Source organism: Euprymna scolopes, chromosome 24 (genome assembly GCF_053919585.1).
Source record: "Euprymna scolopes isolate OS-2025 chromosome 24, ASM5391958v1, whole genome shotgun sequence".
Classification (NCBI taxonomy): domain Eukaryota; kingdom Metazoa; phylum Mollusca; class Cephalopoda; order Sepiida; family Sepiolidae; genus Euprymna; species Euprymna scolopes.
In genome coordinates, this window is record NC_136505.1 from 80,027,229 (window position 1) to 80,054,480 (window position 27,252).

Sequence of the window (27,252 nt, forward strand, 5' to 3'; positions counted from 1 at the left end):
ACGAACATAAAGGAGGCTACACAATACTCGAATGAAAGCTACAAACTTGAGTACTAAACAAATGATGCATTAATGTCCCAAATTACCAGTGTCGTAGAGAGAGAGGGGGGAGGCAGACTGACAGATAGAGAGAGAGACAGACAGACAGATAGAGAGACAGAGAGACAGAGAGAGACAGACAGACAAACATACAGACAGACCGACAGACAGACATGCAGAGACAGAGACAACCAGAGATGTGAGAATCCACTGGATATATAAAAGTATATTTGGATTGTGTTTGTTGAAACGATGCATTTCTATGAAAAAATGTCAACAACTCACGTTGATTCCGAGAATCCAGGTAACAATGATTAGCAGGAAGGCCAACGTAGCATCATGAGAGCATTCAAAGATGGGAAGAGGTAGAGTCTCGTTTTGAAATAAACTCTCGCGTTACGAGAATGCGTTCTCTAATGTTGGTTAAGAATAAATCAAAGAGAGATAGCTAAAATAATACTGACCTGATCGAATATTTATTACAAATCAAAAATGCACAAACGTAAAATAAATATAAAAAATTCCAATAGAAATAATTTAGTTATAGAATCAACCAGAATGCCCGTCTGTTTCTCTGTTAAAAAGTCAGCAGCTTTACTCCTTTGTTAATAATCGAAGAAGAAATTACTTCATTACCCTTCTTAGTCTGAAATGAAAGTTGACGTACTTGAACTTCAATAGAAAGTTATTGCTTGCTTTAAAATTTCTCATGTGTTAAAAGATTGAATTTTTTAAAAACATTTAAATCCAATAAATTTATAAAGACAAAATGAACATTATCGTTAGAAAATTAAAATTTAAATAATAATAATAATAATAATAATAATAATAATAATAATAATAATAATAATAATAATAATAATAATAATAATAATAATTCGAATTTATTTCAGAAAACAGTCTGTTTCGATATAAAGGTATAATTCTGTTTCTCAATGAAAATTTAATAAAAATCCTATAAAAATGAATGCAAAAATAACCAGACGGGCGACTGGCGAATTATCTAGTTAGATGTTAGTTCGAATTTATAACAGAAACCAGTCCTTTTACCGATATAGACATAGAAATTTACCTCGTCTCTGAACGAGGGAATTAAATACTACCACAGCGACGGGGAAAATTGCCTTCCTCTTTCCCCATTCAACATTTCCAGCGGCTAAGCTGTATGGTGTAAGGTAGACCTATCTTCAAACGTCTTTCAAAGCATTACTTCTGACTTTTACTAAGTTTAATACTTAGTTGGAAATTAAATTTTTTTTAAATTTTAATTTTAATTTAATTTATTTATTTATTTATTTATTGTTCATGTCCCGTATGTATGTGTGATAGCGTACGGTACCTCTTGTATACATGGGAGCTTTACACTATCCCTGCGTCAGAACCACAGGTAAAATAATTCTGGACTCGGTGCTGCCACAAACACCAAAATATGAAAAATGTCAATTACAAATTATCCAAACCATGGGACCAGAAGAAAGATCTGGGTGTCATGATCGGCAGGTGCTCCATCCTGCGAATGTTGGCCAACTTTCTAGTTTCAGAAACTCAAATAACATGGATGTTGAACAGGTAAGTATAACCTCTAATTTCAGGGAACAAAATGATACCGAACAAACACAGCATAGCCATGATAACCATCAAAATAAAAAAAAAAAACGAAGAAAGAAATTGACAACAAAAGAGAATAGACTCGTAATGGAATGCTATTATAGAAGTCATCCTAAATATAGATATGGAGGTTATCGAAAACGAATGAAAGAACTATGGGACCTATTCAGTGACTACCATACGACAGAATAAAGAATTGCGGACCAAGCAAGACTGATACTCAAGAAAGGTTGGCTCTCTAAACTAGAACTAACAGAAATTCAGCGAAAAATAAATGATGAAACTGAACAAGAAGCACCCCCCAACGAAACCGCATATAGAGAAACCCCACAAGTTGAAGCCTTACAAGTAAAAACACCAAAGACCGAGGACCAACAAAGAACGAAGCCTACAAACGTGGAAACCGAGAACAATGAAACAGAACTAACAGAGAATGAAGCAAATGAAATAAATAAAATAATACAGCTAATGAATGAGGAAAAAACAAAGCTCCTATCGTTAAGGAACCAAGAGCAGAAGAAATTAAAAACAGAAACTGAGAAGGTTAACAAGCTCCTCCCACATATCCCAACAAATACAATCACAGACTTAAACAACCTCATTTACGCAGGCGCCAAAATGGTTAGTATGAATCTCAAATGAGAAAAACAACCGGGGACAAGCGGACCGACAAAACCTGGATGGGAAATAAGACTAGAAACTCAAATACACAAACATAAAAAAGAAACCAAAATGATCAACAGGAAGAAAGCAATGTGGAGAAAACGGAATATTGGAAATGTAACTGGCAGGGAGAGGCTAAACAAAAAACATGAAGAACTTGACCAAAAAAATAAAAGCAAAAGAAGCGAGATTGAGACGATATAGATATAAATCTAAACAATGCAAACAAAGCAGAGCATTTGAAACTAATGAACGCCAATTATACAAAAATGTGAACAGAGGAAAAACAAAAACAGAACAACCAAATCCGACAGAAACAAAACTCTACTGGGAAGAGTGATGAGAAATGCCGAATGGCTGATAGACATGAAAGAAGAGTTACAACAAATAGAAGGAACAGCGAATGAAATCAGCAAGGAAACCCCAAAGAAAACCATAGGAAAAATGGCAAACTGGAGAGCACCAGGGCACGACGGGATACATGCATACTGGTTCAAAAAATTCAGGACCTTACACGAAAGGCTAGCCCAAAACCTGAGAAGATGTATAGAGGAAGCAAGCGTAACAGACTGGATGACAAAAGGTAGAACCACACTGCTACAGGACACGGAGAAAGGAACCGTCCCCAGCAATTATAGGCCAATCACGTTCTTACCAACTACGTGGAAGATACTGACAGCACAACTGAGGGAACAAATCTACCACTCCCTGAATAACCGTGGACTCATCCCCGAGGAGCAGAAAGGATGGGAAAAAGGAAAAAGAGGAACATATGTCCTGCTATATATAGATTAAAAGATCCTAAATGAGGTAAAAAGGAGGAGAACGAATTTAGCCATGGCATGGATCGACTACAAAAAAGCGTACGACAGGATCCCCCAAGCATGGATAATAGAATGCCTAAAAATGTATAAAATACCAAGCGGGATCACCAAAGTAATAGAAAATGCAATGAAAACATGGAGACTGGAATTGACAGCTGATGGACAACACATAACAGAAATTAACATACAAAGAGGCATCTTCCAAGGAGACTCACTATCACCACTACTGTTAATCATAGAAATAATGCCCTTGAACAGTATTCTGAGAAATTCTCCAATACAGAGGAAAAAATGAACCACCTGATGTACATGGACGATCTGAAACTTTTTGTAAGGACCGAAAAGGAGCTAGAGACACTAATTAACACTACCAGGATCTTCAGCCAAGGTATCCAAATGGAATTTGGAATGGAAAAGTGCGCACAACTAGTGATAAGAAAGGGAAAACTGGAAACGACAGAAGGCATGGACCTACCCAACCAAACAGAAATGAGGGCACTAGAGGAACAAGACGTCTATAAATACTTGGGAATTCTGGAAGCGGACACCATCAGAGCAACAGAAATGAAAGAGAAAATTGGAAAGGAATACCTCAGGAGAACTAGAAAACTCATGGAAACGAAATTATATAGCAGAAACCTAATAAAAGGTATAAATACATGGGCAGTATCACTAGTAAGATACTCTGAAGCGTTTATAGGGTTGACAAAAGGAGAACTGAGACAACTCGACCAGAAAACCAGGAAACTCATTACTATGCATAATGCACTACACCCAAAGGACGATATTAACAGGCTCTACGTGAAAAGGAAAGACGGCGGGAGAGGACTGATCTGTATAGAAGACTGTGCGAAGGACACAAAAAAAGAACTAAAAAAATATATAATGCAAAACACTGAAAATATAATTATGGCAACGAGAGACACAGACAAAAAACAACAAAGCAGAAAACAGAGAGACAAGCGACAAAACAAGAAAAGAGAAATGGGAAGAGGAACAACTCCACGGAAGATTCATAAGAATGACAAAAGATGAGAATAACGAAAACACCTGGACATGGATGCGAAAAGGACATATAAACCGAGAAACTGAATCGCTAATAACTGCAGTACAAGATAACTCGATAAGAACCAACCATGTAAAAGCAAGAATCGATAAAACACAAGAAAACAGCAAATACAGACTCTGCGGACAAAGAGACGAAACGATAAACCATATAGTAAGTGAATGCAGCAAACTGGCCCAAAAGGAATACAAAAACAGGCATGATCAAGTGGGGAGGGCGGTGCACTGGGAATTATGCAAACGACTGCGTACAGACAAATGATACAAGCATAAACCCGCAACAGCACTCGAAAACGAGAACCACAAAATCCTATGGGACATAGACATACCGATGGACAAACCCATCCAAGCAAGAAGACCAGATGTAATAATTAACAAGAAAGAAAAATCCTATCAAATCGTAGACTTTGCTGTCCCAGCTGACCACAGGGTGAGTATGAAAGAAAAAGAGAAATGAAGAAAATACACAGATCTAGCCAGAGAGTTAAAAGGGAATTGGATGATGAAGAAAATCAAAATAGTACCGATAATAGTAGGAGCACTAGGAACAATTCCGAAAAACTTCGAAAAAAGAATGTCAGAAATTGGAATCAGAGGAATAACTGAAAAAGTACAACGACTAATGATAATGAAAACGACTGAAATATTAAGGAAACCCTTAGAATGCAGAGAATAATACAAGACAATATAACGAATAAGCGTTACAGGGAAGGAAGAACACCGAAGCTGCGTGGAAAAAAATTGGGTCGCTGAAAACGTACACAGTAAAACAATACATTGTAAAATAGTAGGTTTATTTGTAAGAAAATTGCGTTAAAATAATTTAAACGTAATACGAAAATGAACGATGTAAAAAGAAAATGCAGAAAGTATTAACAATTGTTTATTTGGATAATTTAAACCCCCCCCCAAAAAAAAAATTAGGCCGCTGAAAACGTACACAGTAAAAAAAAATACGTTGTCAACAGGTCAAAGTTGATTTATTTGTGAGAAAATTGCGACAGTATAGTTGTAATACAGAATAGTTGCAAAACATCCCCTAAGGGGTCAGTATGTTATATTAGCTATGGAATTAATGTATGAGCATGACACTTGTGACGTAAAGAAAATAGTTTTTTGTGAAATAACAGAAACATTTCTATGAAAGTATATTAAAATGAAAAACAGAATATAGATAGATTGCTATGAGTCGTTCTGTTTATAATTACTTATTTTTGAAAAAAAAAACTTACAGCCATTGAATTATAAGTTGCGTTAAAATAATTTAAACGTATTACGGAAATGAACGATGTAAAAAAAAAAAATGCAGAAAGTATTAACAATTGTTTATTTGGATAATTTAAAATGCAAAAAAAATTTAGGCCGCTGAAAACGTACACAGTAAAAAAAATACGTTGTCAACAGGTCAAAGTTGATTTATTTGTGAGAAAAATGCGACAGTATAGTTGTAATATAGAATAGTTGCAAAACATACCCTAAGGGGTCAGTATGTTATATTAGCTATGGAATTAATGTGTGAGCATGACACTTGTGATGTAAAGAAAATAGTTTTTTGTGAAATAACAGAAACATTTCTATGAAAGTATATTAAAATGAAAAAAAATAGATAGATTTCTATGAGTCATTCTGTTTAGAGTAGTAGTAGGGAAAATACATGTCAACCAGTAGTAGTAATAGTAGGATAATGAAGAGGAGGCGTAGTAGTAGTAGTAGTAGTAGTAGTAGTAGTAGTAGTAGTAAGAGGAGGAAGAGGAGGCGTAGTAGTAGTTGTAAAGAGGAGAAGTAATAGTAGTAGCAAGAAGAGGATGCATAGTAGTAGTAGTAGTAGTAGTAGGAGGAGGAGGAGGAGGATATTGCGCAAGCAAACAAGCAAACAACCAAGAACGACAGAATTTTAGTATTATATAGATAATGATTAAGACGACGTTATCTTACGCACGGTGTGATATGGAATGATAAGTTTAAGTAGATTTGTAGCGTATTTCCTTTCAAAATCCGTGAATAAAACAAAAAATCTGGAAGCACGTACTAATAAGCAACTAAAACATAATACAAAGCAAATTTTGTATCTTGAATTTACGAAACTATGCCGATGCATAAGATAATGCTTTAATAAGAAAAAATATATAAAACACAGACTTCTAAGAAATATGCTAAGCTAAAATAAAAGTAAAAATACTCCTGGGTAACGTCGGGTTACGGCAACTAATTATACCTACTTCTTTGTTTTCCGACAGTATATTTACTTATAATTTATTTATTTCTTCATTTTTAAAATATGTTTTATAATACAATTAAATAACTTTGTATTGACGATTATAGAGTTAGTCCATTTTTAAAGGTGGCGGCTATGTGAAAATAATTCCGCTATGGATAATGTATTTTCTAGAAGATATTTTCACCCCAAATCAGTCACAGTGACAGTTTGATGTAGGGGGCTACTATCAGGGACATAAGATGCAGGGATACTATGTAGGGAGTTGAGCAGCAAGATGTCTGTTCACATTACACTTGAACTGTACGTAAGTAGAGTTGGGAAAGTAGAATTCCGGAAAGGAGTTCCAAAGTTCTGGGGAAGAAACTATTGGAGTAGAAGGTTTTCTTACATCTCTACTGCTTGTCGAGTTTGTCGGAGGTATTTACGTCGAGAGGGTACAAGTGCTTGTAGTTCGACGGAGCATTCAGCATTAAAATACTTGTAGAACAGGCAGAGGGATGCAACATTTCGTCAATGAGACAGAGGCTTAGATGATAGTTCAGAACATTATGAGGTTAGTGACCCTCTTTTGAACCTTGTCCAGGAGCGAGAGACTAGTAGCAGATGCACCAGCCTAAATGTGACAGCAACACTCCATACATGGGCGAATGGTGGCCTTATAGAGGTACATAATACTTTCAGGCGTAAGTAGCTTTTTAGCACGGTAGAGAGAGCCTACCTTCCTCGCAACGGCCCCAACAATGCTTTCAATATATCTGTTCCAACTCATGTTCTCTGTAAACGTTAGGCCGAGGTGTTTAAAAGAAGTTCTTTCAGATAATTTATCTTTAGCCATTGCTATTAGTTGTTGAGAATGTTCGAGTGGTTGAAGGAAACAAGCTTAGTCTTGGCAGCATTGAATTTGACCATCCATTTATGTCCCCATTCCATTACAGATTGGAGGTCTTCCTCTAGTGTTTCTGCCATTTCCTTAGATATATGTTCATTTGTTTTGAGCGTAGTGTTATCAGTAAATATATCTATCTCAGATACAATTTTATCAGGGAGGTCATTTATGAATATCAAGAATAATAAAGGTTCAAGGATAGACTTCTGAGATACTCCGCATTAATACTATATTGTTTAGATGTACGACCAGCCAGGACAACCTGGATTCTTCTCTTACTCTAAGGATTTAATTATGTTAAGTATTCGTCTAGTGATACAGTATGATCTGATTTTTCTGAGAGGACCATCGCGCCATACCCTGTCAAAAGCCTTAGATATATCTAGGGTTACCACTCTACCCTCCTCTGCTTGGTCCAGTATATGGCACATACGTTCAGAGATTACAGTTAGGATATCTGCCGTAGAACGGGCTTGCCTAAATCCATATTGTTGGTCAGTAAAAAGTGTAGTAGCTGTAAGGTGATGGACTGAAGCTTGGTTAATTAAGGACTCAGATATTTTGGCGAAAAGCGGGAGGAGGCTAATGGGGTGATAATTTAATGGGTCAGTTCTTTTACCAGAATTCTTCTAAACAACAGAAACAAAAACAGGTACCAGAGAAGTAGTTTTCCAACAGCCAAGAAAGCAAGATTCGTTAAGTCATTTGTTGTAAAGTTTTGAGAGAACTGGAGCAACCTCGGCGGAGTATTTTTTCATAGTACAGCTGGGATGAGATCGGGTCCACATGCTTTTGAGGTGTCAAGGTTTTTTTATGATATCATGCACCTGAGAAGGGATGATTTTCAGATCATCTAGTGCCGCAAAGGAAAGCCAGGGAGTGAGTTGTTTTGTTGAGTCCAATGTTTAGTTTGAAGCAAATCGACTGGTAAGTATGTTAGCCTTCCCTGTTGCCGTGCAAACAATCTAATGATTGTTGGATAATGAGGGAATTGTTGATTGCTACAGATTTTCCAAAAATCTCACGTTCCTAATTTCTGTGCTTCGATGTTTTCTGGTGGTTTCGGTATATTCTCTCTTAGCTGTCGCTATCTATTTCTCTCTTACAATTACTTCTAGCTTCTATAAACTTCTGTCTCTTTGAACTGGACTTGTCGGTTAAATCTGCGGTATACATCCTGCTTTTGAGCAATGGCAGCTGCACAAGTATTGGGGAGAGTGAGGCTTGCTATAGAATTTCCACGTGGGAACATATTAAATCAAATTACAGTTTATTGTTAACAACATGCTGCAAAATAGAAAACAAATATTGATTTTGTAGAAATCGTAAAAAATTAGAAATTTGTAGAAAGCTATCGATGACAAAGTAACGATAGAAGTTACAAATCACTTGTTTTTTTTGCTGAGTAGAGAAGTAGCATTTCTTTTTCTTATATTTGATCTTCTTAATGTAAATGATTTGTGAATTATTTACTCCTCATTATTGACTGGATTTTATTTTTTTTATATTTTTTCAGATATTTTAAGTAAAACGCAACTGCCGAACAATGAGATATAAACAATTTCTAGCCATTGTGGTTGTGTTTCTGGCTTACACCGTTGCTGCCAAGAGGGGTGACACTCGATCGCGTAATCGAGGAGCCGGCGCTTTACGAAAAACCCGGGATGGAGACTCTGACGAAGGCATGTGCGACCTAGAGCTTTCTTGTCGAGGAGACACAACCGTGCCTATCAAACTTCCGATTCGAGGACCCAGAGGACCAGCAGGAACCGATGGCGAGAAAGGTGAACCTGGTCAACCCGGTACTCCTGGACTTCCAGGGGTTCCAGGTAGGAATCAAATCTTTAAATCGTACGAAATAGAGTTGCGAGAAGAATGGGTGTGGATTTTAATTATTATTCGTTAAACGGATTCGATTGATTTCTTTCGGCCCAGTTTTTTAATTAAACAGCAAATTAACGAGAGTTTTTGTTCGCAGAAAATGATATGGGGCTTTTTTAATTGATCGTTTTAAACATCTACTATGCCTGCTGCTTCGCACTAAACTGGAATTCACTTATTATAATCACACATAATATATTGTTATATATCAAAACCCGAAATGTTTATGGGTCTGTCTGTGCGTCTATACGTGAAAGTGTTTCAGTGGTAAGATTGTGGGTTGCAAGGCTCGGTTCGTCCTGTCAGAACCCGACGGTCAAGATGTGTCGGTTTCATGAATACCCACGAGAAAGATATGATTCCAACTCTCTTTCTGCCAGTTATGGGATAAACTAGACTAGCGTTTAAAAAAATAAATAAAAACTGGCATGTGTTGCTCATTGGTTTAGTTTGCGTTTATTTGTAATATTGTTTAGTGATCAACAAATATGCATTTATTTGTAATATTGTTTAGTGATCAACAAATGAGCATTTATTTGTAATATTGTTTAGTGATCAACAAATATGCATTTATTTGTAATATTGTTTAGTGATCAACAAATGAGCCACATTAAACATTAAACATTAAACTCATTCATATAAGACGACCAAAATGGTTGCACTGCTCACTAGATCTGCATTACTTGAGGCGCGAATTAGAGCTTTAAAACACATCAGTGGCAGGTATTATATACATATATTAAACTGCATATATATTTGCACATTTGCACTTTACAACACACATATCTACACACCTACGCACACATATATTAAAATAATTTTTAAGTTTTTTTAATTCAAGTATAAATATTTATAACACAAAGTTTCCTTTGGTAGCTATGTTTTATATTATATCGCTTCATTAATTATACTTTGAAACTTGTAAAATGTTTTTACTGGATTGTGTAGGTGGCGCATAGAATATGTTAAGCTGTAAAGGATACTTCAAAACCTTCCAAAGTATAATTTTACTGAACTGACAATAAAAGTCACATCAACCTAGAGATATCCCTATATCTCTAGGTTGATGTGACTTTTCGTTGTTTGGTTTTTATGTATATTGTTAGCATTAATCAGTGCCCGTACTGAAATAAAATTTAAATATATAAAAAACTATATATACAATATCAGTATAGGCCGAAAAAGATAGGTGTCTGTTCTCCTATATATATATATATATATATATATATATATATATATATATATATATATATATATATATATATATATATATATATATATATATATATATATATATATATATATATATATATATATATATATATATATATACTAGGGTTGGGACGATTAATCGGAATCGGAAAAATCGGAACTTTTGGGGGTATCGGAATCGGTATCGAAATCGGAAAAATTATAGTCTAATTTCCCATTCCTAACCGATTCTTTAAAATTTTAAAATAAAAAATGAAACAAACACAGATTTTCTTTTTAATTAGAAATTGTTCCGTTACTAATTTCGTTGGCGTCAGCTGTCCATTGGAGTGTCTGTCATCGGCTTCATCTGAAAAAATTAAAGTTTTGTGACACCTTTTTACTATGGCAATTGTTATTCCAAGCATATTTTAAAACTCATTCCCAGATGTCGTCTCTCCAAACCTAATTTAATTTGTTTTTATTAGTTTTTATTGTAGGCAAAGTAAATATTCTAGAGTTCACTTGCCTATTCAATATGTTATATGGTTTTAAAAAGCTTTTCGCGCCTATTTGATAAATGGCCATATGGTGTCTATTAGAGATTTCACACTTTAATATCAAAGATTTAACATGCTTCGAATTTCTTTTCTGGCAATGGTTTTGTCTGATCACCGCATCTTTTGAAATATTTCATGTTTCCTTGTATTTTGTTTGATTTTGGCGCACGTGAAAATATAAATGAAAATCTCGCAAGCTTATCAAAACTTTGGAAGAACAAACATTGAGAAGTTTGTTAACTTTACCTTTTAAAACTTGTTAACTTAAAAAAAAACTTTACATAGAAAATTACCCAAACATATGAGATTCTACATTTTTAGGTGATTATGTGTGAGCACACTAAATCGTTATTTTAGAATTTAGAATGGGGGTTCAGTTGTGCATATAAATATAATGTAAACTAATCACATTTCGGTACATTATAACTTTTTAAGCAGTGAAGTAATTTTTGGCACTAATTCTAAGGCCGATCATAAAATCACTATATTTTTCGTATTGCCACCCGTACTTAGGGTTACTAGTAGGAAAGGCGCATGGTTTTATGACTTTTAACAATACTCTACAGTATCGGCCATACTATAAGGAACGGAAAAAAATTACAATTATTCATGTATATGTTAGTGTATGGATTTTTTCTGAAATACTCAATGGGAGATATATGCATGTGTCTGTGTGCGTTACAGAAGATCAGAAAAATATCGGTACTTTCAGTTTCAAATCCAACACAAAGAGAAAGAATCTTAGAGCATTTATGATGAACTCTCTTCAACCTTTGGTCACTGAAAGTATAGTGTCGCGTACATTGCATATAATAACGTTTTTTTTTGTGCAATTCTCGATGATATTTTATCATTTTTATTTATTATTATTGGCTCACATAGAGCTTTCACATAAGTGAACAAACGATCTGATTGGAAACCTGTAGTTTTCTCTGGAAGCTGAGTGACAACAAGTCTCCCCAGACGTTCGGCTCTCTCCACCTCCTTCGATAGCATTAGCAAATGTATTTGCATCATCGCAACAATCGCTCACCATTGATTTCTCGCTGGTAGTGGCCATTGGTTTATACTGGAATTTGAGTGTATTATTATTATTATTATTATTATTATTATTATTATTAGTTTTGTTTTTTGTGGGATTTGCTAATATACGTGTTTATCTCTTGATTTTCTTAATTGATAAATTAAGCCAAATTTGTCTCCTTGCAATCTCTTAATTGTAAACTTTCGGATTCAGGGAAGCAGATTAAACATATAAATCTAAGAAAATAAAGCAAATATTAATATTAGCTTTATTTTCTTAGATTTATTTTTTATATCGTTTTTAAAATAAACTAATCCCTAATGTTACATAAAACATAAATGTAAATATTAAGAAATTAAACTTTTTAAAATATATATAAAAGTAGGATAAACATTAACCGATTTGGTCCCCCTCTTCGCGTGCGCCATGAATATTTCGAAATTGTTGAGATGTTTTTGTGTTGTTGGTTTTTAAACGTAAAAACCGAAGAGCTTGCTTAATGGTTAAGGAAAGTTAACTCTTCAAATTCAATTTTATTGCTCGAGGAAAACATGCAATTTCACGTGTTAAAGGTAATGTATTTCTATATCTGTACATCTATATCCACATAATATGTGTGTGTGTGTATATATATATATATATATATATATATATATGAAATTTATTACTGTGACTCCAGAATGAGTTTACATATTGTTTCAGCTAGAGGAAGATCCTCAAAGAGAGAAAATATCCAACTAGCATCGTCAGAAATCATAGATGGACATAAATATATATATATATATATATATATATATATATATATATATATATATATATATATATATATATATATAGAGAGAGAGAGAGAGAGAGAGAGATGGACACACACACACATATATATATATATATATATATATATATATATATATATATATATATATATATATATATATATACATACACAGGCGGCAAAAAGAAAGGTTGGGCTTGTAATTTTTTCAAAAACTACGAATTTAAGCTAAATTTAATGTAACTGTTTAAACAAACTATACCTCATTTGATCGGCCTTTTATTCTTCGATAATTTTACCTGTTCGTATTTGACTTTTTAATGAAATATGCCAGTGTTCACGTCAATTTAAAAAAAGTAACTCCAAATTGAGGAGGCAAAAAGAAAGTCCGCACAATGGAAACTTGTTATTTTAATGTAACTTTAGAACATTAATGCAACACAAATTCAACAGGAACACAATGAACTAGTTAATATTTAGTAGCATAGCCCTACTGCAATTTGACAGCCTGCAATCTTTTGGGAATTCCTTGAATAAGACGGCAGCAATACTCCGGGGAAAGGGCATCCCACTTTTCTTTAATTTTTGTCCAAAGTTCTTTCAAATTTGAAATTTTATCATTGCGTAGCTGTTGCTTAATGTAATGTCATACATTTTCGATAGGATTGAGGTCTGGAGATTGTGCAGGCCAATCCAAACACGGAATATCATGCTTTTCCAGGAACCTCTTGACATTGTCAGCTGTGTGAATGGGAGCATTATCCTGCATGAAGATAGGATTATCATCCAAATTCCGATCAAAGTAAATTAGAAAATGCTCAGTCAACTTATAAATATACTTGGTCGAATTAATTCAACCTTGCAAGCGAACTATAGGCCCTGAACCACTAGTACTAATAATGCTCTACACCAAAACTGAACCTCCACCACCTTGCATCGTTGAAACTGAGCACCTAGGATTAAATTATTCGTCGGACGTACTGCCTACCATCACTGCCTAGCCTATTGAACTTACTTTCGTCGCTAATAAGCACTTTTGACCAATATGAAGAGTCATGATCTTCGATGCATCTGACGATGTCCAGGCAGCGCTTTCTGTTCTTTACAGAAATCATTGGCTTGCGTCTTGCAACATATCCTCGCAAATTAAATTCCTTTAATTTGTTCTTGACAGTAGAAAGAGAGCACTTTTTAACAAGATTGCACTGTTCTTGGATTTGTGGAGCCGTTTTAAATCTGTTTCTTATGCTGCGGATATTGATAGCATTGCCTGTTAGAAGTAACGCTAGTGTGAACGATTTAAAGGCATCTCGAACACTGCCGGTGTTTTGGTGCTTTTGCACAGTCTTTCGTACTGTTTTCTCATCACATTTCAATCTGTGGCCGATTTCTCGATTGGATAAACCAGAAAGGTGGAGATTAATGAGCTCCTGACGATAACTAAGAGAAAGTCGTGGCATATGAACGTTATATAACCTGGAACAACAAAAATTACGATTAGAGATGCTTTGTTGCCTGTTGGTGGATATTTTAAACTGATTTAGAGACAATAATTTAAGATGGTTTTAAGCGAATTTTTGCTGCGGATTTTCTTTTTTGCCTCCTCAATTTGAAGTTATTTTTTAAAATTGACGTGAACACTAGAATATTTCAATTAAAAGTCAAATATGAACAGGTAAAATTATAGACGAATAAAAGACGAATCAAATGATTGTTTAAACAGTTACATTAAATTTAGCTTAAATTTGCAATTTTTGAAAAAATTACAAGTGCGGACTTTCTTTTTGCCGACACTGTATATATGTATGTATGCAGCGATGCGCATTCACATATATATTTTTTTATTTCATCTTTTTATATATGCACTCACACAAATCTATATATGTACACATATACATAAGTGTGTGTTTGTGTGTGTGTGAAAGTATTATGTATATGCGTACGCGTATATATATGTATATATATATATATATATATATATATATATATATATACTCCTACACACATACATAAATACTTTCGAACGCATACATAATTTTATATATATATATATATATATATTATTATTATTATTATTATTATTATTATTATTATTATTATTGGTGGGAGAGGATTGAAATGCGTAAAAGATTGTGTTAGAACTGAGATGTCGTCGAAGGAGCATATAGTTAGAAGTGAGAAGTGGATGCTTAAGGTTGTGGCTAATGAAGTGGAGGCATGTGGGACCAAGACTGATTATGTGAAATGTATGGACAGAAAAACGGCATAGGGACTGGCTAAGAAGAAAATGCAGTGAAGTGGTTGATAAAATATCATGGCAATGGCTTGGAGCTGAGTATCTGGCTAAGAGTACTGAAGCTTTTGTTTGTGCAACACAAGAGCAGGCATTAGGAACATAATTGTTCAAAAAAGTGGTTCTAGGAGAGGAAGTTGCTGCAGAATGCCGGATTTGTGGTAAGACCTCAGAGTCAATTGCACATCAAGCAGCAGGGTGTAGTGGATTTACCCAAAGAGAGTACCGCAAAAGACACGATCGCATGGGGCTCCGGATATATTGGGAGGTTGGGTTTAAGTGTGCTGGAAAGTGGTTTGAGGAGGTGCCTGATGAAGTGAGAACAAGTGAAGATGCAATGTAGAGGTATGGTGGGGCAAAAGTGTCATAACGACCAAATAATCGGAACAGAATCGTCCGCATTTGGTCGTCATTGACAAGGTCTCAAAAAAACTGGCAGATTGTAGGCTTCTCAGTACCCTGGGACAGGAATGTGAGAGAGAAGGAGAATGAAAAGTGGAGCAATTATGCTCCATTGGCCTTAGTGATAAGGCATATACACGGGGTTAAAACACGAATAGTCCCGGTCGTAGTTGGTATGCTAGGATTAGTATCAAGTTGTCTGGAAGGACAATTGAAAAACTATGAATTCCCGATGTTTTAGGCGGCCGTCAGACATCTGCTATTGTAGGTATCACCAACATCCTTAGAAAAACCCTTAATCATTGAAGCTCCTGGTTTGGGGCCGGGATTGAGGGAAATCCTCTGGAAATGAATCCCATTACTTTCCAGGGAGACGGTGATAAACGAAATCAGAATTATTATTATTATTATTATTATTATTATTATTATTATTATTATTATTATTGTTGTTGTTGTTGTTGTTGTTGTTGTTATTATTATTATTATTATTATTATTATTATTATTATTACTACTACTACTACTACTATTATTATTACTATTACTATTATTATTATTATTATTATTACTATTATTATTACTATTACTATTATTATTATTATTATTATTATGATTTTTATTATTATTATTATTATTATTATTATTATTATTATTATTATTATTATTAACTTGAAAAAGATATCTTAAAAAAACAAACCTATCAAGACAAACTATACGGATAAGAGGAGCAATTTATATATAAAATTAAAAGATAAGGGATAAAACATCCTTAAGAGAATTTCATATGTTTGTAATCGATTTGAAATTCTCACATGTGAAAAATACAAAATAGAGAATCTAAAACATTAGATTCAGAAGAGAAAATTGTAAATTCTAAAATATTCCTTTAAATTCTTTTAAGGAAGATGGGTAAATTACATTTATATTTAATTCAGGACTTGGCTTTAAAAAATGGAGCTTATATTGAAAGGAGGATGTCAAAAGCGTGTGTGGAGATATTCCAAAAACCCATCATCCAGAACCCAGGAACGCATGCAAGGTACAAAGTAAAAATTGTAAAGTAATAATATTTAATATAAAATAAATAAATATGTAAAGAATCGGAAAGAAAAGGTGGAGAAAAGGGAAAAGAAATCGTAGTTAAATAAAATTGAGATTGAAGACATGAGGAAATTCTGTGAAGTAACAAGAAAGAAGGTACGAAAAAAACAGAGAAAGAAAAAGATTACAAGAAAGAAGGTACGAAAAAAACAGAGAAAGAAAAAGATTACAAGACAGAAGGTACGAAAAAAAAACAGAGAAAGAAAAAGATTACAAGAAAGAAGGTACGAAAAAAAACAGAGAAAGAAAAAGATTACGAGAAAGAAGGTACGAAAAAAAAACAGAGAAAGAAAAAGATTACAAGAAAGAAGGTACGAAAAAAAAACAGAAAAGAAAAAGATTACGAGAAAGGAGGTACGAAAAAAAAAACAGAGAAAGAAAAAGATTACAAGAAAGAAGGTACGAAAAAAAACATAGAAAGAAAAAGATTACGAGAAAGGAGGTACGAAAAAAAAACCGAGAAAGAAAAAGATTACAAGAAAGAAGGTACGAAAAAAAACAGAGAAAGAAAAAGATTACGAGAAAGGAGGTACGAAAAAAAAAACCGAGAAAGAAAAAGATTACAAGAAAGAAGGTACGAAAAAAAACAGAGAAAGAAAAAGATTACAAGAAAGAAGGTACGAAAAAAAAAAAACAGAGAAAGAAAAAGATTACAATAAAGAAGGTACGAAAAAAAAAACAGAGAAAGAAAAAGATTACAAGAAAGAAGGTACGAAAAAAAACAGAGAAAGAAAAAGATTACAAGAAAGAAGGTACGAAAAAAAAACAGAGAAAGAAAAAGATTACGAGAAAGGAGGTACGAAAAAAAAACAGAGAAAGAAAAAGATTACAAGAAAGAAGGTACGAAAAAAAAACAGAGAAAGAAAAAGATTACGAGAAAGGAGGTACGAAAAAAAATAGAGAAAGAAAAAGATTACAAGAAAGAAGGTACGAAAAAAAAACAGAGAAAGAAAAAGATTACAAGAAAGAAGGTACGAAAACAAAACAGAGAAAGAAAAAGACTATAAGAAAGAAGGTACGAAAGAAAAATAGAGAAAGAAAAAATTACAAGAAAGCAGATACGAAAAAAAAACAGAGGAAGAAAAAGATTACAAGAAAGAAGACACGAACAAAAAAAACAGAGGAAGAAAAAGACTACAAGAAAGAAAATACGAAAAAAACAGAGAAAGAAAAAGATTACAAGAAAGAAGGTACGAAAAAAAAAACAGAGAAAGAAAAAGATTACAAGAAAGAAGGTACAAAAAAAAAACAGAGAAAGAAAAAGATTACGAGAAAGGAGGTACGAAAAAAAAACAGAAAAAGAAAAAGATTACAAGAAAGGAGGTACGAAAAAAAAAACAGAGAAAGAAAAAGATTACAAGAAAGAAGACACGAAAAAAAAACAGAGGAAGAAAAAGACTACAAGAAAGAAGATACGAACAAAACAGAGAAAGAAAGAGATTACAAGAAAGAAGGTACGAAAAAAAAAACAGAGAAAGAAAAAGATTACAAGAAAGAAGGTAGAAAAAAAACAGAGAAAGAAAAAGATTACGAGAAAGGAGGTACGAAAAAAAAACAGAGAAAGAAAAAGATTACGAGAAAGGAGGTACGAAAAAAAACAGAGAAAGAAAAAGATTACAAGAAAGAAGGTACGAAGAAAACAGAGAAAGAAAAAGATTACAAGAAAGAAGGTACAAAAAAAAACAGAGAAAGAAAAAGATTACGAGAAAGGAGGTACGAAAAAAAAACCGAGAAAGAAAAAGATTACGAGAAAGAAGGTACAAAAAAAACAGAGAAAGAAAAAGATTACAAGAAAGAAGGTACGAAAAAAAATAGAGAAAGAAAAAGATTACAAGAAAGAAGATACGAAAAAAAACAGAGAAAGAAAAAGATTACAAGAAAGAAGGTACGAAAAAAAACAGAGAAAGAAAAAGATTACAAGAAAGAAGATACGAAAAAAAATAGAGAAAGAAAAAGATTACAAGAAAGAAGATACGAAAAAAAACAGAGAAAGAAAAAGATTACAAGAAAGAAGGTACAAAAAAAAACAGAGAAAGAAAAAGATTACAAGAAAGAAGGTACGAAAAAAAATGGAGAAAGAAAAAGATTACAAGAAAGAAGGTACGAAAAAAAACAGAGAAAGAAAAAGATTACAAGAAAGAAGGTACGAAAACAAAACAGAGAAAGAAAAAGACTATAAGAAAGAAGGTACGAAAGAAAAATAGAGAAAGAAAAAATTACAAGAAAGCAGATACGAAAAAAAAACAGAGGAAGAAAAAGATTACAAGAAAGAAGACACGAACAAAAAAAACAGAGGAAGAAAAAGACTACAAGAAAGAAGATACGAAAAAAACAGAGAAAGAAAAAGATTACAAGAAAGAAGGTACGAAAAAAAAACAGAGAAAGAAAAAGATTACAAGAAAGAAGGTACAAAAAAAAACAGAGAAAGAAAAAGATTACGAGAAAGGAGGTACGAAAAAAAAACAGAAAAAGAAAAAGATTACAAGAAAGGAGGTACGAAAAAAAAAACAGAGAAAGAAAAAGATTACAAGAAAGAAGACACGAAAAAAAAACAGAGGAAGAAAAAGACTACAAGAAAGAAGATACGAACAAAACAGAGAAAGAAAGAGATTACAAGAAAGAAGGTACGAAAAAAAAAACAGAGAAAGAAAAAGATTACAAGAAAGAAGGTAGAAAAAAAACAGAGAAAGAAAAAGATTACGAGAAAGGAGGTACGAAAAAAAAACAGAGAAAGAAAAAGATTACGAGAAAGGAGGTACGAAAAAAAACAGAGAAAGAAAAAGATTACAAGAAAGAAGGTACGAAGAAAACAGAGAAAGAAAAAGATTACAAGAAAGAAGGTACAAAAAAAACAGAGAAAGAAAAAGATTACGAGAAAGGAGGTACGAAAAAAAAAAACGAGAAAGAAAAAGATTACGAGAAAGAAGGTACAAAAAAAAACAGAGAAAGAAAAAGATTACAAGAAAGAAGACACGAAAAAAAACAGAGAAAGAAAAAGATTACAAGAAAGAAGACACGAAAAAAAACAGAGAAAGAAAAAGACTACAAGAAAGAAGACACGAAAAAATAAACAGAGAAAGAAAAAGACTACAAGAAAGAAGGTACGAAAAAAAAACAGAGAAAGAAAAAAACTACAAGAAAGAAGGTACGAAAAAAAAACAGAGAAAGAAAAAGATTACAAGAAAGAAGACACGAAAAAAAAACAGAGAAAGAAAAATATTACAAGAAAGAAGACACGAAAAAAAACAGAGAAAGAAAAAGACTACAAGAAAGGAGGTACGAAAAAAAAAAACAGAGAAAGAAAAAGACTACAAGAAAGAAGACACGAAAAAAAAAACAGAGAAAGAAAAAGACTACAAGAAAGAAGGTACGAAAAAAATAACAGAGAAAGAAAAAGAGTACAAGAAAGAAGGTAAAAAAAAATAGAGAAAGAAAAAGATTATAAATAGTTTGGATCAGTAATGGGGGATCAAAATTTAAAGACAGTATATCGGATATGGTGTCAAAAAATAACGTGTAAATTATTGCATCAGGCATAGAGACACGCAAATAATCACACACATAAACACATAGATATACACACATACATATGAGCGTAAGTACGTAACCAGTCTAAATGTCAGAGACAGAAAAAGCTAGGAGAGGAGATATAATTATGTAATCGTATCGTTAAAGCAAGGAACATAGTGGAACTAATAGGTATACTTATACAGATCATGGCTCTCGTCTTGGGGAGGCCTCATGTTTTGACAAGCTTCTTGGCTTGACCTTTACTCCTGATCTTAAAAGGAACACATACATTAAATCCGTTGCCAAGGACGCTGGAAAAATGGCGGGATCCTTCTATCGATCCAGTAGATATCTCACTGCTGATTCAATTCTCTATCTATATAAGAGCCAGGTATGTCCAAGTATGGAGTACTGTTGCCACATTTGGGCGGGAGCTGCTAGAAAGAACTTATCCTGCCTTAGTAGAGTTCAAAATAGACTTCATAGCCTCGTAGGGGATGTCCTTTCTCTTCCCTGCGCCCTCTTTCTCACAGAAGAGATGTTGCGAGTTTGTCTGCTTTATCGTTATTTTCATGGTAAGTGTTCGGCTGAGCTCCAATCTATGGTCTCCCCTCGCCAAACATTCACAAGAAACACCCGTCTAGTAGAAAATACTATCACTAATTTCCCCCACCCTTTATCTGTGCCTAAACCTAAACGTAGATTCCATGAGCAACGCTTCTTTCTTAGAACTGCACGCCTATGGAATTGTCTCCTGTTTTCCTGCTTTCCAGCTGACTACAATATGGTTGTCTTCAAGTCTGACGTAAACAAGTTTTTGATGGGCCGTAAGTTAACAAATTTACCGAATTCCCATTACTAACGATTACTATATTGTCCAATTTCTACTCCACACTCTTTAAACCTTATCCTTGAGTGGCCTCTTGGCCTTGATAAGTGATGATGCCTATGTAAAAAAAAAAAAAAATACAAACCCAAAGACACATATATATATATATATATATATATATATATATATATATATATATATATATATATATAGGTAATATCCCTTCAGAACGTATTGTGGTTATATGAGAAAATAAAGCTGTGTACGCATCATAAATGTTTCTTTTCTGTGTCTTATGTTATACATTAGTACATTAGGGGTCATTTAGAGTTAAAATGTATTTACTGCACCCATCTGAACTAGAGAAAATCATGATTAAAATTGTGTATGTCTCGTGTAAATAACTAACGATAAATATGTAATATGACCGACGTTCAGAAGACGTTCTGAAGACCAGACGGGTGATCAAAAGGTCAGATCGAGCATACCGGTGTAGAAAGGCAGGCTCGAACCCGTACCGCGAAGGCGGAAAAGAACGGGAGAAAACATGACGTCTTTGCTGTTACGACCTCCACCAAACAGGAAGTGACGTAGGTTTAAATTAAGGCTAGACAATCGAAAAGAGGGGATGATTTTCGAAAATATCGGCGAAAAAAAGGGACCCCTCCCTATTGAAAAGTGCCCAGTTAAGGGCGCAGAAATTAATGTTTTTAGTCAATTTTTCGGTATTTGTCGTCTGAAGGATCGAGCTTCAAAACGATATTGATCTTGTGAAAATTCGTCGCCTCTGTCGAAAGTTTTAGGCAGACATGCAAACATACATACATTTATATATTGGTAGCTCAAATTTTCGATCCAAACCGATTAAAAAGCTTTCCCTATCTCTGAATACCCTTTATGTAAAATTTCAAATGTTTAAACCAGAAATTGTCTGAGTAAATTGGTAGAGACCGTAGAGCTCAATTTTTTCAAACTTTGACCCCTATTATGACCCCTTGACATTTATTGTTTTGGGCTCAAATCAAGTTATTAAGTTAGATCCATGTCCAAAGAATCTATATCTAAAATTTCTATTGTTTATACCCAAAATTGGCGGAGAAGTTTGGTAGAGTTCTCAAAGATCAAATCGTTGAACTTTGACCCCTTAACAGCCAAATTTCTGGCCGAAAACGGATTACAAAGATTTTTACAAATCTCAATACTATGTACATCAAACTTCGAGTCTGTAGACTGAAAATTGACAGAGTTATTTTATAGGTACACAGACAGACACACACACACTCACACACAGATACTTTCACTTTTATATATATATATATATATATATATATATATATATATATATATATATATATATATATATATATATAGGTTAGGGGTATTAGCCTTAACAAAAATGATTTATTCAACGGAGAATTTCTTTTTTTTTAATTTAAATTCCTCTATATAATATGCCAGTTTTATTTGTATCTAAGCTACATGATTTTCTGATTGCTGCTATATGGATGCTATATCTGAATTTAAACGGCCCTACTGTAGGACCAAAATATGCGGTTGACTTATTACCCACTATAATATTACACTTATATACAATACCTTTTATTTGAGTCACCTTTTAGTGGACATTCTTCTACAATTACATTTTCTTTCCACTCTTAAGTTCTCCTGGTTCGTATTATTTAGCTTTAGCTTGCAAAGTTTTGATTTATTTGAGGATATTGTATTTCTAATGTTTATCATAGAGGAATAAGATGCCGTTATTGTATTTTTATTAAGTAGTTTACTTACTATCGCATTTTCTTTAATATTAATATCAATAATTTTATAAAATTCCTTGTATATCAGTTTTAACATGTTCACTGAATGGAGAGTTAAACAAGATTGTCTTTTAATCCTACAATGAATATTCTTATTACTATTATTTTTTATTATCGCCATTTGGGGTTTACCTATATTTCCTATACTGTTAAGCTGTGAATTAATATTTATTGTTTCGGGATTATCATTGGTGAAGTTTATGTCATTGCTTCTTATTCTTTTTGCAGTTTTTCTAAAAAGATGTATGCAATAACATTATTAACTTTACTTCTATTTCCATTTTCATAAGTTAAATATTTTATACCTTTTTGCACATTATTACAATATTCCTTGTTTCATTAAATATATTTCTACTAGCAGACAATTTTAAGATTCTATTAGAAATGTTATTAATAAACTTTTTAATTTATTTAGGATGGTTAAATCGTTTATCGAGAATGTTTTCTGCTTTCGATAAGTTTCACATGTTCCGAGTTGTAGTATTTTTACTTGTTTCAGAATTATTATTTGTCAAGTTTTTTTCGAGTTTCCCTTAGCTTTATTTCTATTTCCATTTTCATAATAAGGAGAGTTATGTTAACTTAATATTTTATAACTTCCGTACACCTTAATCTTTTAAACACATTATTATTATTATTATTATTATTATTATTATTATTATTATTATTATTATTATTATTATTATTATTATTATTATTATTATTATTATTATCTTTCTTGTTTTCATTAAATATATTATTACTAGCGGAAATCTTTAAGATTCTATTATAAGTTTTTTAATAAGAATTATTTGGTTAGGATTGTTAGATTGTTTATCAAAAGAGAATGTTTTCTGCTTTGGCATATTTTTACGTGTATTATCACAAAGATGATGTCTAGAAAGTTAATTTATGGTGATTTTTAATTCCAATTCATTGAATAATATAATGCATATAGTTTTTTCCTAATTAATTCAAAGGTTCTACTTGTGCATCTAGTAATGATTAATACATCTTTCTATATAACTCTCCTTCTAGCTCAGGTATATTTCTTTTAATTTCACTTTATATATATATATATATATATATATATATATATATATATAGTCATCCGAATATAGTACTGTTTCGCTGTTTCACAGCTCATCAGTGCGGCTAGACAAGCAACTACCTCAAGCCAGGATCGAAACCCGACTGCCGAAATGACAGTCGGAGCTTCAAACCGTTGCGCTATTCGGCTGCTGCTATGTGGGTAGTGAATTAACAATGTTTTGACGTTGTCCAAACACTTCTCAATTTGTTCACACGAAGATCATTGCTTAATACGCTAATGGTAATTTGTATATTACTTCCCAATATGTTTAATCTAAACACCAACTCCATAACTGAAGCTGAATCTGCCGAGCCCATAGTAATATCGAAATTCTTATCCCTATACTTGCGAGGCTATAGCTTTCATCATATTTTATTAACTTTCTTCTAGCAAGTTTCATAATGTCCACTTCTAAGTTAGCAACATCGGTGTACTGTCAAGCCATTTGTATAGCTTTATCCAAATTCACATACCAAATTTTGTCCTAATTTTTATCTTCAGAATTATTCTATCCAGAATCTTCTGATCTACTAAATGCAACTAGTCTTATTTGGGCATTACTATCATGTCTACTTTATGGGTCTTTAAAGTAAATCTTGGTTCGCTGTGTATAAATATTTCTGTATTGTCAGCTATATTAATCTTTTCAAAAAATGTATAATCTGTTTTTTTATCCCCAGTCGCAATAAGGATTTCGTCTTTCTTATTTTTTTTTATAAATGTTATTAATTCTTCTGATGGTATTATTTGAATACGTACCCTTTTTATTTATTTTAATATTTCTCACAAAATTTAGCAGGTCAGTTTCAAAAATTTCAAGCATATTAATTTGTGGTAGGGTTTTACGTAATTTTAGTCCTTATAATTTTACATGCCATCCTTTTCCCAGTTGGTTCAAATTCATTCAATAATCAGATGGCGTAAACTGTTATATATTATCTTCATTACACTAATTTGCCCTTCACTTCGGTATATTCAATTTAATCCTTCCATACGGGATTGTGTTAATTCTTTCAAAAAAGCCCAGTTTGTAGGTGTGCCAATATTTTGAATAAACAAGTTATCTTCTCCTTAGGGAACCTTGTTTCTTAGTGGTTATTTACTTTATGTTATAACAATTTATATATATATATATATATATATATATATATATATATTACTTTATTTATGTTTATATATATATTTACTTTATGTTATTTATATATATATATATTTACTTTATGTTATCACAATTTATATATATATATATATATATATATATATATATATATATATATATATATATATATATAGTGCCACGCAAAAGTATTGGATACATTACATTTTTCTTCATAACATTCTACAATTGATGATTTCTAGTTCAGCAGTACCTTTGGATGAAAAACACTCCCATACTATAATCGAACCACCGCCAAACTTTACCGTAGGAATGGTATTCTTTTTGTTATAGGCGGTGCCATTTTTACGCCATACATGTGTTGCTGGGTTTCTTCCAAAGATTTCGATTTTCGTTTCGTTCTGACTAGATTACCTTGTTCCAAAATTCTTGGGGTTGTTCTCCATATGTGTTTACATAATTCCAGCGTGATCTGACATGTTTAAGCTTCAATAATGGAACTTTTCTTTGGGATCTTGATACAAAATCTGCACAATTTAGAACTCTACTGATTGTAGCCTTACTCACATTAATCCCAGTTTCTCTGAGGTCGGTTTAAATTTCACCACGAGTTAGAAAAGGGTTTTTTCTTTCTGCTTAGCCACCTTGATTTTTTTCGTTTAATTTCTTTAGCCGACCACATCTTGGAAGATTTGCAACAGCTTCACCAGGGTTTTTAAACTTTCTAATAACGTTTCCAACTGTACTAAGTTGTAGATTAAGTTCTCTTGATATTATTAGATACCCTTTTCCTTCTTTGTGCTTATCAATGATTTTTTGACGAATGTCTATGGACAACTCTTTAGTTTTAGGCATTTTTATAAATGAACTGGTTGTGAGCACAAACTGGAAGAATTTTATAAAATTATCTTAATATAAAGCTCTCTGATTGGTCAGTGATAACTAGTTTGCATTATTGCAACACGCTAAGTCATTTAAATTTATTTCAGAAGAATATTTCTTTTAAAGTGTATCCAATACTTTTGTGTTTGTTAATTCATATTTTTCCTTAAATATAAACTTTCTAAACTTTGATTGTGTAATTACTACTCGAAATACAATTAAGAATAGTAATAGGAATATACTGACCAAATTTTAGGTAAAATCTGTAACCCTAATTCAAGTTATGAAGAAAAATGTAATGTATCCAATACTTTTGCGTGGCAATATATATATATATATATATATATATATATATATATATATATATATATATATATATATATATATACTCCTATCAATTCGTTTTTCTTTTGTGTGTATTGATATTCATATTAAACACCCCTTTTCTATTTATCAAAAAGAAAATACAATTTTCTTATATATAGGTAATGGAATTGAATTCATCTGCAAAAAATCTAGCTAATTTGCATATTCTTTTAAACATTCATCTTAATTAATTCCCTCTTAGTTTTTTCGGTTTTCTTATGGGATGATCATCTGTAGTTAACTATTTTGTGTAATTATATCCATGCAGATATTCTACATGATTTATACTTGCATAATATTTGCGTATAAAGTTTACAGGAAACACAAAATTGTCTCCATATATATTTATATATGCATACGTATATATTTTTGTTTAATCTATCTATCTATCTATCTATCTCTCTCTCTCTCTCTCTCTCTATATATATATATATATATATATATATATATATATATATATATATATATATATATATATATATATATATAAGTGAACGTGTTTGCCTGTCTGTCTGTCTGTGTATATTTCCCTACGTAATAACTCTCAATTTTAAGTCTACAGACTCGAAATTTGATATACAGGATACTGAGATTTGGGAAAATCTTTGTGATCGGTTTTCAGCCAGAACTTTTGCTGTTAAGGGGTCAAAGTTCAACGATTTGACCTTTGAGAACTCTACCAAACTCCCCCGACAATTTTGGGTCTAAACACTTGAAATTTTAGATATAGGTTCCTTGGACATGGATCTAACTTAATAACTTGATTTGAGCCCCCCCCCCCCAAAAAAAAATTTTAAGGGGTCATAATAGGGGACAAAGTTTTAAAAAATTGATCGATTTTTTTTTGCTCAACATACACCTCGAAACACCCGGGCAACGCCAGGCACCCATGCTAGTATATCTATAAAAGTGAACGTGTCTGTGTGTCTATGTGTCTGTGTACATTTTCCAACGCAATAACTCTGTCGATTTTCAGTCTACATACTCGAAATTTGATATACAGGGTTCTGAGATTGGGGAAAATCTTTGTAGTCCATTTTATTAATCCATTTCCAAGGAACCTATATCTAAAATTTCCAATGCGTAGACCCAAAATTGTCGGAGGAGTTTGGTAGAGTTCTCAAAGGTCAAATC

At 32.6% G+C, this 27,252-nt stretch overlaps 1 protein-coding gene across 2 annotated transcripts in view; it reads left to right on the forward strand.

The window, feature by feature from the left end:
* LOC145246793 (cerebellin-1-like) overlaps nt 1-27,252 on the forward strand; it is a 174,439-nt gene that overhangs the window by 96,770 nt on the left and 50,417 nt on the right. The window contains exon 2 of one of the 2 annotated variants that reach the window (XM_080108590.1): nt 8,820-9,132. In XM_080108590.1, the coding sequence (XP_079964716.1) occupies nt 8,850-9,132 (283 nt within the window). In that variant the 5' untranslated portion in view covers nt 8,820-8,849. The remainder of the gene's footprint in view (nt 1-8,819; nt 9,133-27,252) is intronic. The other variant, XM_080108591.1, reaches the window with a different exon arrangement.